At 36.6% G+C, this 15,126-nt stretch overlaps 1 protein-coding gene across 19 annotated transcripts in view; it reads left to right on the plus strand.

Moving 5' to 3' along the window:
• Positions 1-15,126, plus strand: part of NEO1 (neogenin 1) — a 252,634-nt gene that overhangs the window by 59,950 nt on the left and 177,558 nt on the right. For all 19 annotated transcript variants that reach the window (XM_063716713.1, XM_063716716.1, XM_054531649.2 and 16 more), the window contains 2 exons: positions 5,810-6,127; positions 11,716-11,991. In XM_063716713.1, the coding sequence (XP_063572783.1) occupies positions 5,810-6,127; positions 11,716-11,991 (594 nt within the window). The remainder of the gene's footprint in view (positions 1-5,809; positions 6,128-11,715; positions 11,992-15,126) is intronic.

Below are 15,126 nucleotides of genomic sequence, written 5' to 3' on the forward strand. Positions count from 1 at the left end.
GCCAGTTTTTATACAAAGTCAGCTAAGGAGTGAGTGTTTGATAACCCTTTTATTGTAACAAACAGTGGGTAAAGAAAATGGTGATAGATCTTTTAGAAAATAATCTCCTGTTCCCAGCAAAGGGTTGTTCACCACCACCACCAACAAAATTTTTGTTACTGAAAAAAAAGACAAGAAGAATGTGTATGCAATTGTTCATATATGTATATAAAAGTAGCAATACAGAAATACATGGAGTAAAAAGTGTTCTCCCTGTATGCTCTCCGCTCTCCGTTGGCAGCTCAAACCCACTACTCTCCCCAGGGAGAAAACAATGTTAACTGTTCAGTGTTTGTTATTCTAGTCTTTTCCCTTTGTATTTGCATTTAAATATGGGCACACAAGCGTCTGTACATGTGTACATATTTTAATATCAGAAGAGTCATACTCTACATATTTTGAACATACATTTTTTATTATTTATGTATCTTGACACTCTTTTAATCTCAGCATACAAATGTACCCCAGACTTTTCATAATGTTCCTCTCCTGTGCAGACTATATGTGTGTATGAATTTATGAATGAAGATAGCTATATTTCTGCTTAAGTAATACTATTTTTATGTAAAATATTTAGGCAATACCAAAGGTGAAAGAAAAAATTAAAAATCAACTGAAATTCTTGAGATAATCCCTATTTTGGTGACCATTTAAAAAATGTTTAGGTATTTACATGAGTGTGAACATACATCACACCTGCCACATATAAAGGTATAATATTTATTTATTTATTTATTTATTTAGAGACAAGGTTTCCTTCAGTCACCCAGACTAGGTCTCCCTCAGTCATCCAGACTGGAGTGTAGTGGTGTAATCTTGGCTCACTGCATCCTCTGCTTCCCGTGCTCCAGTGATCCTCCCACCTCAGCCTCCCAAGTAGCTGGGACTACTGGTACAGGTCACCACTCCTGGCTAATTTTTGTTTTGTTGTGTTTTGCTTTTTGGTAGAGATGGGGTTTAGACATGTTGCCCAGACTGGTCTTGAACTCCTGGGCTCAAGCAATCCACCTGCCTTGGCCCCCCAAAGTGCTGGGATTACAGGGGTGAGCCACAGCACCCAGCCAGTGTAGTATTTATAAGTGGATTATACATACAAGAAGATTTTTATCATGGAACTATTTTATCTGCTTGGGGATTTTTATCCTTCCTCCACTCCCTTTCTCCTATCTTTCCCCTCCCGGTAACCAGTAGTAACAACCTGGTGTACGTGTTTCCTACCTTTCTCAATGCCCATATAATCATATACATATGAAATTATATAATTTACACTCATCTGCATTATTCATTTTTCACAGAACTGATTCTACATCAACTGAAATGTAGCCCACTCATTTTTTTTGCTGGATAATATTCTAAGGCAAGGATCAGCAAACTGCAATAAATGGATCAAATCCATCCAGCCACCTATTTGTATAAATAAAGTTTTATTGGAACATAGCTTCACCCAGTTTTGTATTGAGCAGTTTAACCTTTTAAATTCTTTACCTGTTATATGTGACACAATTTTTCCCCCAATCCATTGTCTTTTGCTTTGTTATGGTATTTTGCCATAAAAAGTTTTTTTATTTTTTTAATGCAATAAAGTAAAACATGCATCTTCTTTTCTAGCTTTTAGTTTCCTATTTTGATTTAAAAGGTTGCCTAACTCCAGGATTATCCTTGTATTTTCCTAAAATTTCTTCTAAGGTTTTTATCACTTGCATTTTTTATAGGCCTTGAATACATTTTTATGTCTGTATTGAGTGGCATTGTAGTATAATGTAGTATAAGATCACAGATAATGAACAAATAGCTAACAATAATGTAGTATAAGATCACAGACCCTGGTTCTGTGATTTACTACCTGTTCGAACTTTGACAAGGTCCTTAACATTTATGTGTTTTTTGTTTTCCTCTCTAAAATGGGGCTGATTCTTGTACCTGTTTTGTAAGATAATAGTGAAGCTTAAATGAGTGGTTATTATGTAGAAAATATTTAGAACATTATCTGGTACATAGAAGCACGTAAGTGCTTTTACTGTTATTACATGGTGTGAGTAAGCATCTCATTTTTTTCCCCTATGGATAACCAGTTGTCCTAGTAACATTTATTGAGTAGTTAGTTCATCCTTTTCCTTAATCGATTTAAAATGTCATCTCTACTACATATTAAGTTTCCAAATATATATAGCTCTGTTTGGGGGCTTTATAGCCTGTTATGTGTCTTTATCCCCTGCTCCAGAGCCACAGTGGCTTAGTTACTATAGCTTTATACATACTGGTAACTAACGAGTGGAGTCCCTTTACTTTGTTTTGCAGAATTACTTTGGCTCTTACTGGCTTTTTTTTTTTTTTTTTTTTTTTTTGCTCTTCCATATAGTTTTGTAAACACTCATCAGAATTTACAAAAACTGTTTGTTATTAAGTCTTAGCATGGAAGGGAGTGATACTAAGTGGCCATTATTAGAGTGGAACCTGCAGTCTCTCATTAATACTTTAACCATTGGAAGTTTTTAGAAGTTATCTGGTTATGTAATCTAAAGATTGGTACCATCCACCATGCTAGGTGGGTACTGGGAATATAGCAAATGAAAACTGTAGAAAGATAGATCATAAGCCTGCAGTTCCCAAACTATACCCTGAGATACCCAAAGGCACCTCAGAGAACTCCCAGGGTCATTTCAAACTTCTAGGGAAACATGGCGACATCTTTTGGACACTGCGAACTTCTAGCTCAAGGTAGTTCACAGTTTCAACATCTGATTGTGCCATCTTCGTTTTGTACCTGTGATATCTTTGTGAAGTTGAGCTTTTGGTGGTTACTGTTTTAAAAAGCAAGTACTATGCAAAAATCAGTGTGGAACAGGAAATGTGGGTGGCAGTGTTTAGTTGCATAGCATCTAAGTTTTAGAAGTTGTGCAGGGCCCTATAGGTGCAAACATCCCATAGTAACTAATTGTGGTTATTTTAAAATGAATATATTTTTTTTTTTCAGTTTGCATGTATTATTTTTTCAAAAAGGTGTTAATTTGTTGGGACATAGATACTCATTTTGTTTGAACCTAACTGGTAAAAAAAATACAATGGTTAGCTATCTCTTTTGACCTATGGAATTCTTGAAAGAAATTATAGAGAAAATAAGGGTACCAGGAGCCAAGCAAGTTTGGGAACCTCTCTACTTTAACTTAAAGTTATTACAAATATTCAAAGATTAAGAACATTTGGAGTGCTCTGTAGGTAGCGCATACACCATGCTTGCTTAGAACAGGCAAAACTAACATTGCCTGGGCACCTGGGACAGACAGCATTTCTGAGCAAAGGATATTTAAGCTGAGCTTGAGAGAAGACTGAGAACTGACTGAAAAGGAGTGGTGGTGGGAATAGCTTGTGTGAAGAGGCAGGAGCTGTGGGGAACTGACTGGGAGAGCAATGCAAGTGGAGCTGGAAATAGGCAGAAGCTAGATCAGGTGGTGACTGATGTGGCAGTCGACTAAAGGAGTTTCTTCAGGTTTCTTTGTAAAAGGCAACGGCAAGGCTTTGAGGGGTTTTAAGTGAAGAGAGGATATCTTAGGTCACTGCCCTCCTACTGAGAGAACAAAATACAGAATTATATACAGAAATATTTAAGTAACTTTTTGTAAAAATTTTGAAGTGCCTTGATTTTGAAAGGCATTTGTAAGCTTTTCTTTGATAAAATAGATATTTGATAAATATCTATTTTATCAAAGATAAGATAAATATCTTATCTTTGATAAAATAGTAATTCGCTCTTAATTTTTCAGACACATATACTTTTTTGTTGTTGTTCAACCTGGCTCAATTTTAAAAATGAAATAAAAAGCAAGACAGTGTTAAACTGCCAAACATTTAAATTGTAATTTTGGGGGTATTTTTTCAAATGGCAAAAATTGTGTTGTCATTTTGAAATAAAATGTATTTTATTATCAGTAATACAATATTTCAGATTTTTGATTTGTGTATTTTAGCCACCAATCTAACACATTTATTTTTTAAGTTTCTGAGTTAAGTTTGGGGGGTATAATAGAGATTTAATAGTTACATAGTAAAGATATAAAGGTAATTTCTCTTAGTTTAGCTATCTTTTTATACTTTTTGTTTATGTGTTTATTCTACTATGATTCCAGTAAACTAATGCAACATAAACATTTTGATAGTATTAAGAAACTAATTGCAGGTTACTTTTTAAAAATTTCTAAGCTTATTTTCAGGAATTTTAAGACTTGAAAAATGAAATAAATTTCATGGTCATTAAATGGGCATAGAGACCTGAAACACTCTTTTTTTTTTTTTTTTTTTGAGACGGAGTCTCGCTGTTGCCAGGCTGCAGTGCAATGGTGTAATCTTGGCTCACTGCAACCTCCACCTCCCAGGTTCAAGTGATTTTCCTGCCTCAGCCTCCTGACTAGCTGGGACTACAGGCATGTGCCACCATGCCCGGCTGATTTTTGTATTTTTAGTAGAGATGGGGTTTCACCATGTTGGCCAGGCTGGTCTCGAACTGCTGACCTCATGATCCACCCACCTTGGCCTCCCAAAGTGCTGGGATTACAGGCATGAGCCACCGTGCCCAGCCACCTCTTTTCTAATACCTGCTTGTGGTGTTTGGGAAAGTGTAATTAGTCTGATTAGAATTAGAATTTGTTTATCATTGAAGTATTGGAAAACTTTTAAAACAATTGAATGTTATTTCCTTCCCTCTGCCAGTGTGTTTTATATTTCTTTAGAGCTATTTGTTCATTATATAATATCGAATTTATGTCATCCTTAAATTCATAATGCAAATAAATTATAAAGAGGTGTGTAGATATATTCGAAAAACAGTCTTAGTTTCATTTGCTGGATTGGGTTTCTCTGATTTTTCACATGAAAGCTGATGACAACTTGAGTTGTTTACAAGGGAATTGGTCAGAAGTTTTCTTGAAGAAAAGTGATAAAGCTTTAAGTTGGAAAGCTTTCCAACAGGCTGAGAGTATAAGGTTTATAACAAATATTTTTCTTTAAATTTTGTTCTTCCCATGTTCAAAGAACTGACAGGGACTTAGAGAAAGTAAGCTAATTCCTTCCGTGCTCTTTACACTGAAATGAATTCTAGATGAAGGTTAAATGTAGAAAATCACAAGAGTAATAGAACAAAGCAAGGCTGAAATTTTTTATAATCTTGGGATAAAAAAGACCTAAGTATAGCGTTTAGTTTTATGTAGCTTAAAATTTATTCTTATAACAAATATTATAAAGTCAAATGGAAAAAAGAATATTTGTAAAATATGATAGCAGATTGCTTTTTAAGTCAGTCAGATGAATAAATTCTCTAGAAAAATGGACAAAGTGTGTGTATAGTAAATTTATGAAAAAAATACAAATAACTAATAAACGTAAAAAGATACCTCTTAAGAATCATTTTCATTTTCTGCCTCTTTTATGTTCAACAGAGAATTTCACTTTGAATGCAGTAACTTAAAGTATTTATGAATCTAATTCTAGGGTTTGAAATAAAACTTTTATTAGATACTCATGTCATTTAACCAGGCTTGTTTATCTCAGATAGAAGGTTTTTTTTTCCCCCTAATGTTCTTCTAAATGGGTCAAAGTTTGGTTTCCTACTTAAAAGTGAATCTTATTTATTAGACATTTATAGTGAGATGACTATATTTATGTGTCACATCCAAAGAGCAACAGTTAATAATTTTTGGAGTTGTTAGTAATATATTTTCTGACAGAAATAGTAGAAGAAAGATTTGCTTAACTTTGTTCTTTTTCTTTATTTTTGTAGGAGCCAGCATTCGAACGTTCACTCCATTTTATTTTCTGGTGGAGCCGGTGGATACACTCTCAGTTAGAGGCTCTTCTGTTATATTAAACTGTTCAGCATATTCTGAGCCTTCTCCAAAAATTGAATGGAAAAAAGATGGAACTTTTTTAAACTTAGTATCAGATGATCGACGCCAGCTTCTCCCAGATGGATCTTTATTTATCAGCAATGTGGTGCATTCCAAACACAATAAACCTGATGAAGGTTATTATCAGTGTGTGGCCACTGTTGAGAGTCTTGGAACTATTGTCAGTAGAACAGCGAAGCTCACAGTAGCAGGTAAGTTTTAAGTGATTTTTTTTTTTGCATTTTCAAATATTTATAACACATACATCTTGATAAAAGCACTGTTCTCTCGGAGTTTTCATTTAATTAGTAGCAACAAATATACTCATTTAACAGATATCAATTGTGCATATACTTTGTGTATGGGACCTTGCTATAGGGCTTGCTCAGTGCCGTAGAGAATAAACTGTAGCGTGTTTCCACTTGTCTGATGGCTTAATATTGCTATCAGAAGTACTGAGCAATTCTTTTCTCCTTTTAAACTTGGAAGTGGCAGAGGAAGTGGTATAGGAAAATTAAATCACTTTGACGGCCAACTTCTATCTTACCCAGCATAACCATTTAGTATGGATTTGTAAAACTTGCAGTAAAGTCAGAATCCTGGTTCCTTGATGCCTTAACCAAGGAGATGACATTCAATTGGATTAATTGTTTTAAAATCTAGAGAGTGTATATTAAGGTAGAGAGCAGAAAGTTATAAAGAGAGGAACTTTCCCTCCTTTTCAGGGTATCCTTATTTGAAGAATGGTGGAAAGTGTAAGAAAAATTAGGGATCTTGAAGAGTAAGATGTGGTTTCTAAGTAAGTCATGTCTATTTTGTAGTAGATACTAGCATTCCTGAGATAGTGTTTCTTTACTTGAGTACCAGATGAAATAGTTTTTGTGAAGGGTCATGTTATACAAAAATATTATCTTTAAGTCCTGTATTTACTCTCTCCTTGGTGAAACGCCCACGTGAGAGACAGAACCTCAGAGACAGTAGTCTCCCATCTCATTCCTACTCCAGGATTATGGTTTCCCATCTCATGCTCACTCCAGAGTATATTTGCTCATACATTCAGAGCATAATGGCTGGGTTTTTTCCTCTTTGGGGACAAATACTCAAAGTTGAATTTGGGTGTGACAAAAAGTTTCTGTAATTATTCCATAGTCATAGATTGAGGATGGAAAAATAAAAGAAGAAAAAAAACAGGTCCTTTTGCCAATTTCCCTTTTCTTTCCTTCCTTCTCTCCCTCCTTCTCTTCTACCCTCCCTTCCTTCCTTTCTTCCTTCTTTCCTCTTTCTATTTTTCTTCCTTTTCTTTTCTTTCTTCTCTCTCCCTTAAAAAATAATCTATATGCCAGGCTTTCTCCAACATGTTTCATAAATAAATTAGTATAATGACTGCCTCTACAATGTCACTTAGGTCAGTGTCTGTTTATAATTTAAGTTCTTAACTATTTCTTATCTGGGCTTTATTCATGGGCTCCTTCCTCTCAGCTGTCCCCCCACATACTATCATCAAATCCAGTGAATTCTGCTTACTAATTTCTCTGTACTTAATCTACTTTCTCCTTCCCGAGGCTAATCCCGGTCTTCCCTCACCACAGCCTTATAAGCATCTGCCTGCTACCTTATTCTTCCCCTCCTCCAGTCCAGTCTCCACCCTGGCTGGAGTACTCTTTCTCACCCTTCAGTGATCCTCCAGTAAACACCATCAAGGTAACATCTAACTTTCAAATAACAGGCCTGTTGATTCCTTTTATGAGCTGTCCTCCACTTCTCCAACCTTATTTCTTAACATTTCACCCTGCCTCTGTTCCCACCCCTGTCCCCTACATCCACCATCACCCTCACCACAGTTTTAAGCACTGGCAGTACTGAGTGTTTTGTTTCCTTTCATTTATTCTCTGCCTTCCAGCCTTTGCTCATGGCATCCCCACTGCCTGTTAATTTTATCCTCCACCTTTTCCTCACTTTCTTCTCCTCTGCTAAGTTTGTCCATTCTTCCTCTTAGCTTTGATACCTTCAGGAAGCATTTTTTTGACCCAGTATCTAAGCAAGCAGCACCATAGAAGGTGATACATTCTGTGGTGACTGCATACAGGGTTCTGTAGGAAAGTTATTTAACCCACTCTTGGCCCTAGGTATCAGGAGTAAATAATGCCTAAGCCAAGGGATTAAATAAAAGTTCTTTTAAATAGTTGCATAGTTTACATTGTCTAGATATACATACTGTGATTTATTTGAAGATTTCTTTATTGATGAAAAATGGATTAAAATTGTTGGATGTTTTAGGCAATACTATAGTGAACTGCCTTCTGCAAATCTTTATTTCTATAAAACAGATTACTGGAATTGGGATTGCTGGATCATAGGATACACTGTGTGTGTGTGTGTGTGTGTGTGTGTGCAAGGTACTAGTTTGTCAGTTCCTCAGAATGTTACCATATGACCCAGCAGTTCCACTCCTAGGTGTCGTGGGGTAGGTATGGGTTATGCGGAGTGACTGCAAGTGAGTACAAGATTTCTTCCCGGGATGATGAAAAGGTTCTGAAATTAGATTATGGTGATGATTACACAACTTTGTTCATATACTAAAAAATATTAAATTATGTACTTTAGATAGTGAACTTTATGGTATATAAATTATATCTCAATAAAACCTAAAAAAATTTTGCCAAATTGCCACTCTAAAAGACTCTTAAGAGTTTTTTGTTTGCAAGCAGTAGAAACTGATTGTAGCCAAGTCAAGCAAGAAGGGAAGTTTTTGAAAGAACATTAAATAGGTAGCTCATAGAATTAAGTATGAGAGGTCTTTTTCTCTGAGCTGTCTCATTTCTCCACAACCAAAATTTCTGTGTTTCTGCCTGGGCAGTATGCTGGCTGTGAGTATTTTGTGCCCAGAGATGGGTTAATAGGGTGTTCTAAATACAGACATTGTTAATATCTTCTCGTTAACTCCGGGTCTTACTCCCACTCTCCTTTTTCTCCTGCAGTTCTCCAGAGGCAGCAGGACAACTGGCTTCCTTCTTGGGAGCGCAGGAAGCTGCAGTGTTATGTCAGTTACTAGTCCTCCATCTGCTTTCCCTACTCAGAAATTTTTTGAAATCTCTTGTCTGCCAATTCTCCATATGTTTTTATGAGCTTACATTTTAAAAATTATTAATTTTCATGAGACCTCAGGAGGAAGAATTTTTTACTCTTTAAAAATACAACTGAGCTGGGCACAGTGGCTCATGCCTGTAATCCCAGCACTATAGGAGGCCGAGACGGGCGGATCACCTGAGGTCAGGAGTTTGAGACCAGCCTGACCAACATGGTGAAACCCCATCTCTACTAAAAATACAAAAATTAGCCAGTATGGTGGTGCCCGCCTGTAATCCCAGCTACTTGGGAGGCTGAGGCAGGAGAATTGTTTGAGCCGTGGAGGCAGAGGTTGCAGTGAGCCAAGATTGTGCCACTGCACTCCAGCATGGGTGACAGAGTGAGACTCTGTCTCAAAAAAAAAAAAAAAAAATTAATTAAATTAAATTAAAATAGAACCATATTTTGGTTTTACTGATTAAGATTTCCTCCTTTCCCCAACTTTATTAAATTCTGTGTTTATCTTTGTTAATTCTTTTCTTCTGATATTCTGGTTTCTTAAGTAGATTTTTGGTCAAATCTTGGGAGCTCAAGGAAAAAAAGCAGATTTTTTGGATAATTTTATCTTTATTTTTTTTCCTTCAAAAATCCCCTTGAAATAAAAAAAATAAGAAGAAAAAGAAAAAGTTTATTGCAGGGCTATAAAACCTGTGTGATTTATGTTTGGACTAATTTACCATCATAAAACTAGAAAACCTGTAATCATTTCTCGTGATTTGTTTGCTCTTCCTTAAAGAAACATTTTGTTTCATTCTGAGCATAGCAGTCACTTTTTAGATATTATAATTGCTAGTTAAGTGTTTATGCAATATACTATATATAAATTACTTATTTTAAGTACTTTTTTTTTTAACAATCCTGTGAGGCCTGTTATTCTCATTTTACTCGTGAAGAAACTGAGTCTTAGGGAGTGGTTAAATAACTTGCCAACTTCATACACCCATGAAGTGGTGGTGTTGGGATTCAGATTCAGATATGTGACTTGAAAACTGATGCTCTTAGCTACTACATCCTGTGGCATCTATATTTATGATGACATTTTTGGTTCACATTTTATTTTGAGATCATTTTAAACTTAGGGAGTAGGTGCAAGAATAGAACCAAGAAATCTCATATACCTTCACCTAGATTACGTGATTGTTAACATCTTATCATATCTGCCTTATCCCCCCAAATATGCATACATCCAAATACATATTTTTTCTCAGCCATTAAGAGTAAATTGCAGACAGGTTTTCCTGTAACTGCCACCTAAATACCTATGTGTATATTTCTTTGAAACAAGGACATTCTCCTAGATAACCACAGATGTCCATCAAAATTAGGAAATTAACCTTAATACAATACTACTGTTTAATTTAGATTTCACTGATTATCTCAATAATGTTCTTTATAGTAAAAACCAAAAGCAGAGTACCCCCCTGTCCTCCTCCCACACATACTCTTCTTCTGGCCCAAGATTACATATTTCACTTGGTAGCTGTGTCTTTTTAAACTCTTTAGATATAACTTGGTTTTTCCTTGCCTCATTTTGGGTTTGTTTGATTTCTCCCTGAATAGATTCAGATTTTGCATTTTTGGGAGAAATACCACAGAAGAAATGCTGTGTTCTCAGTGCATCATGCCAAGAAGCATGTGATATTTTGTTCTGTTGCTGGTGATGTTAACTTTTACTACTTAAGATGGTCTGTGCAGTGTTTCTTCATTGTAAAGCTTGGTACTTTTGTTAGTTAATAATGAGTATTTTGGAAAGAGATACTTTGATACTCTGTAAATATACTGTTCCTCATAACATTTTTGTTTACAAGTTTTGGTATCCATTGAGGATTCATACCTGAGTCAGTTATTACTGTCAAACGGTGATTTTTCTAGTTCCATCATTTCTGTAAGGTAGAGCTTTTCCTTTTCTTCCACTTATTTGTTTACATTTGCATGAACCAACAGATTCTTGTTTTATTCAGTGGATTATAATGCATGTTAATACCATTATCCCAGATTTAATCAGAGGAAGCTCCCTTCAGTCTGACTTCTATGCCCTTTTGATATGTCCACATTGTTCTTTGGACAGTTTTCTTTATGTCGTAAGATGTACCAGGTTCATCTTGTGCTTTCTCTCCTTCTGCATTCTTAGAATTGGCCATTTCTCCAAGAAATTATTCAGAAAAAGTAGAGACACCATATGTAACATTGCTACTGAAGTGATATCGATGCTGGACCTTCTCTGTGGACAGGGCTAGGAAATATATAGGTGTATATTATATATATATATATAAATGAATATGTAATGACTAGACAAAATGTATACATGTTTCACACATACTTTTATATTTATATAGATATCCATATATATTTTTATATCTATGATTATATAAAACCGTGATGTTTACACTGATTCCTCCATTCTACACCAGTACCATAGGACTTATTGTACCCATCTCCTTTTCAGTGTTTGTACCTTGCTTCTCTAACTGAGGAATCTGATTCCAGTTATCCTTAATGCATTTACTTATTTGCCCAGTATCCCTGTATTTAGCTAATTTCCATGGATTTTCTTCTCAACCCTGGTTCTGCCATATGTTGTAGCCATGTGAGCTGACTTGCTCCTGGCCCCCAAGACAAAATTTTAAAGTAATATTTAATTAAATTTTATTTCTTCTTTTCCTTTATTGTCCAGGTCTTCCAAGATTTACCAGCCAACCAGAACCTTCCTCAGTTTATGCTGGGAACAACGCAATTCTGAATTGTGAAGTTAATGCAGATTTGGTCCCGTTTGTGAGATGGGAACAGAACAGACAACCCCTTCTTCTGGATGATAGAGTTATCAAACTTCCAAGTGGAATGCTGGTTATCAGCAATGCAACTGAAGGAGATGGCGGGCTTTATCGCTGCATAGTGGAAAGTGGTGGGCCACCAAAGTATAGTGATGAAGTTGAATTGAAGGTTCTTCCAGGTATTAACTCATTATCAGGACTGATGGTTTTATGTTTATGAATCGGTAAACATTGTTCTGTTAGAATTTTTAAAAATAATGAATGTTGGCCGGGCGCAGTGTCTCACACCTGTAATCCCAGCACTTTGGGAGGTTGAAGTTGGTGGATCACCTGAGTTCCAGCCTGGCCAACATGGCGAAACCCCATCTCTACTAAAAATACAAAAATTAGCCAGGCGTGATGGCGGGCACTTGTAACTCCAGCTACTCTGGAGGCTGGGGAAGGAGAATTACTTGAACCCGGGAGGTGGAGGGTGCAGTGAGCTGAGATTGTGCCACTGCACTCCAGCCTGGGTGATAGAGCAAGACTCCATCTCAAAAAAAAAAAAGAAGAATGTTAATATGTGGTGTGACATTTTACTGTCAGCATAAAGAGTCTCAGTTTCTTACAGGAGTGAAAAGAAAATGTGCCAGAAGATCCACTCTTTAGGGAATGCATTATTAAAAATTTATCAAGCGATAAAGTATGTTCACTGTCTAATGGTATTCTTCTTGGTCAAAAAAATATTAGCTCTGTGTCTTTTGTCAAGCCTTCTCTCCAACAATAGGGTACTTTTATTGTTAGGTCTTTTCACTTGTACAAATCAGAGACCCATCCAGGCTGGTTCGTATAAGGGATGGGTTGGGTGGTAAGTGTTAACGTGGTGGCTCTAGAGAAAATGGCAGGCAAGAGTCCTTGGATCTTTATACTGCCCATTTTAGTGTAAATTCAGCTCATATTTCTGTCTTTCTTCTTTTTGTGTGTCTTCTCAGTTACTGCCACTTCTGGTGTTCCTCATAATCAATTTTGTGTATCTTTTCTCACTGTATAACTTCTGCTTACTCATAACTTCCTCCCACTTGTAGCTCATCATAGCCCCTCTAGCCTTTTGGTGTTTCTTGACTGTTTACCTTCTGTTCCCTCCATATTTCTCATCTCAAATTTGAGTTTCTGAATATAATTGAACTATCCCCTACATTATTTGGGAAGAGTTACATGTTATTAAATAGGCTCATTTTTAATCTATGGACTGGTTTGCAAAGCATGACTGTGAGCTACAACTCTTGAGGGTGTTCCTAATAGCCCTTCAACTCATAAATGTAGGTTCTTTTTTTGTCATTATCCCTCGTCATTCCTGTCTCAGTATATTCTCAGCAAGGACAGTATCTTTTAAAGTGGGCGTGTGTGCATGTGTGTGTGTTTGCCTGTGCACACATGTGCATATGTGTATGTGTCGAGACAGGGTCTTGCTCTGTAACCCGGGCTAGAGTGCAGTGGTGCGATCTTGGTTCACTGCAGCCTTGATCTCCTCGGCTCAAGTGTTCCTCCTACCTCAGCCTGCGAGTAGCTGGGACAAACGGTGCACACCACCACATCCAGCTAATTTTTTTGTATTTTTTGTAGAGATGGGATATTGCCATATTGCCCAAGTTGGCCTTGAACTCCTGGGCTCAAGCGATTCTCCTACCTTGGCCTCCCAAAGTGCCAAGCTTATAGGTATGGGCCACAGTGGCAAGCGTAAGATGTATATTATTAGATCTTGTCACACCTTTGCTCAAAACTCCCTAATGGTTTTCCATGTCATTCAGAGTTAAAGTTCTGGTCTGTAAAGATTTATAATCTTAGTACCACTTCCTTCCTTTCTCTCCCCTATCCCATCTCCTACTCTTTTCTCCCTCACTTGAAGATTGTGATCACTTTATGTTTCTAGAACAATCCAGATATGCTCTTGGCCATTTTCTCTGTCTGGAATCCTCTTTCCTCAGATACCTGCCTGGGTCACTCTCTTACCTCTCTGCTCAAATATCGCTATATCAGTGAAGCCTTCCTTGAACACTCTGTTTAAAACAACAATCTTTGATTTCCACCCCCAGTGTTTTCTCCTTCTACCTTCATTTTACTTAATAACATATCACCATCTGACATATTCTATCTTACTTGTCTCTCTCCCTCATTAGTATGTAAGCTCAGCCAGAGCAGGGAATTTTTGTCTGCTGCCAAAAACACTTTCTGGCACATAGAAGCCAGTAATATTTGCTATGAATTTGTTTCAATTGATTCTATCAAAATTCAGTTAAATATACCTAAGTAATTCAAGGTGAATTTAAAAAAGAACTATTGCCGTATACCAATATTGTTCAGCCTGCTTGCTCACTTGCCTTTACATGACAGAGGTGATACTTCTCAACACCTAGGGTAGCATTTAAGCAAATCCTCAAAATCTGAATCCAAGAAAACAAGATTTGTAGTGTCAAAAGATGAGATCACTACTTGACATCTGAAACAAAAACATAATGTGGAATGTTTTGCTTACTTAAGCAAGGGAGAGTTGTGCTTGTCAAACATAGTTTTCTTGAGCAAAGCTAAGTCCTTGTCTCCTATAGAGTTTTTCAGAAGACATTGTTTTGGGTTGTACTGGTTAAGAGACAAGAGGTGGATTAATGTCAGTCATAGAAATATGTTTTGTGGTTGATTACAGAGGTGGGAGCAAGTTAATGTCAGCCTTAAAAGTAAATGACTCCACCATTAGTTGGCTGACTGTTTGACTTTCAAAGCCACATTCACCCTTGTGAGTTGTCACTAATCAATTAGGCAATGTTTCCTTATTACCATGGCTACAGGACTGTCATTAATTGGTTAGACAAGTTTAAAGCTAGTCCTGGAGGTTGTTATCATGGCTGTAGAACATCTTTTCCAAAGCATATGGGCACAAGAGTCACATCTCTTCTGCCTGAGACCTTTTTTGTCAAAACTCAATATTAAGTTAATATTACCTTATTGAGGAGAGAACTCTGTCTTCTGCCCACAAGAGTGTGGCCTTTTCATGTATCCACAAGAGGACAACTCTATAAAGTGAACACACATTAATTCTAATGTCTGAATAAGAAATACACAAATATAGTGGTAGCTAGATTGTTGCTCAGTTACAAAATCAAGGGATTGACAGACTAAGTGAGCAAGTTAAAGAGATGAAACTCAGAAAGCTTTTCAGAAATAACACACAGATACAGGGAAGGAAAGGAACCCTGTTATCCCTGTGAGTAAGGAGAATGCCATGGGTCCTGAGCTTGCTCAGTCTCCACTGTTTGTTCCACTCACATGGCTTTTATCTTATC

The sequence above is a fragment of the Pongo abelii genome, chromosome 16 (genome assembly GCF_028885655.2).
Source record: "Pongo abelii isolate AG06213 chromosome 16, NHGRI_mPonAbe1-v2.0_pri, whole genome shotgun sequence".
NCBI classification, from domain to species: Eukaryota; Metazoa; Chordata; class Mammalia; order Primates; family Hominidae; genus Pongo; species Pongo abelii.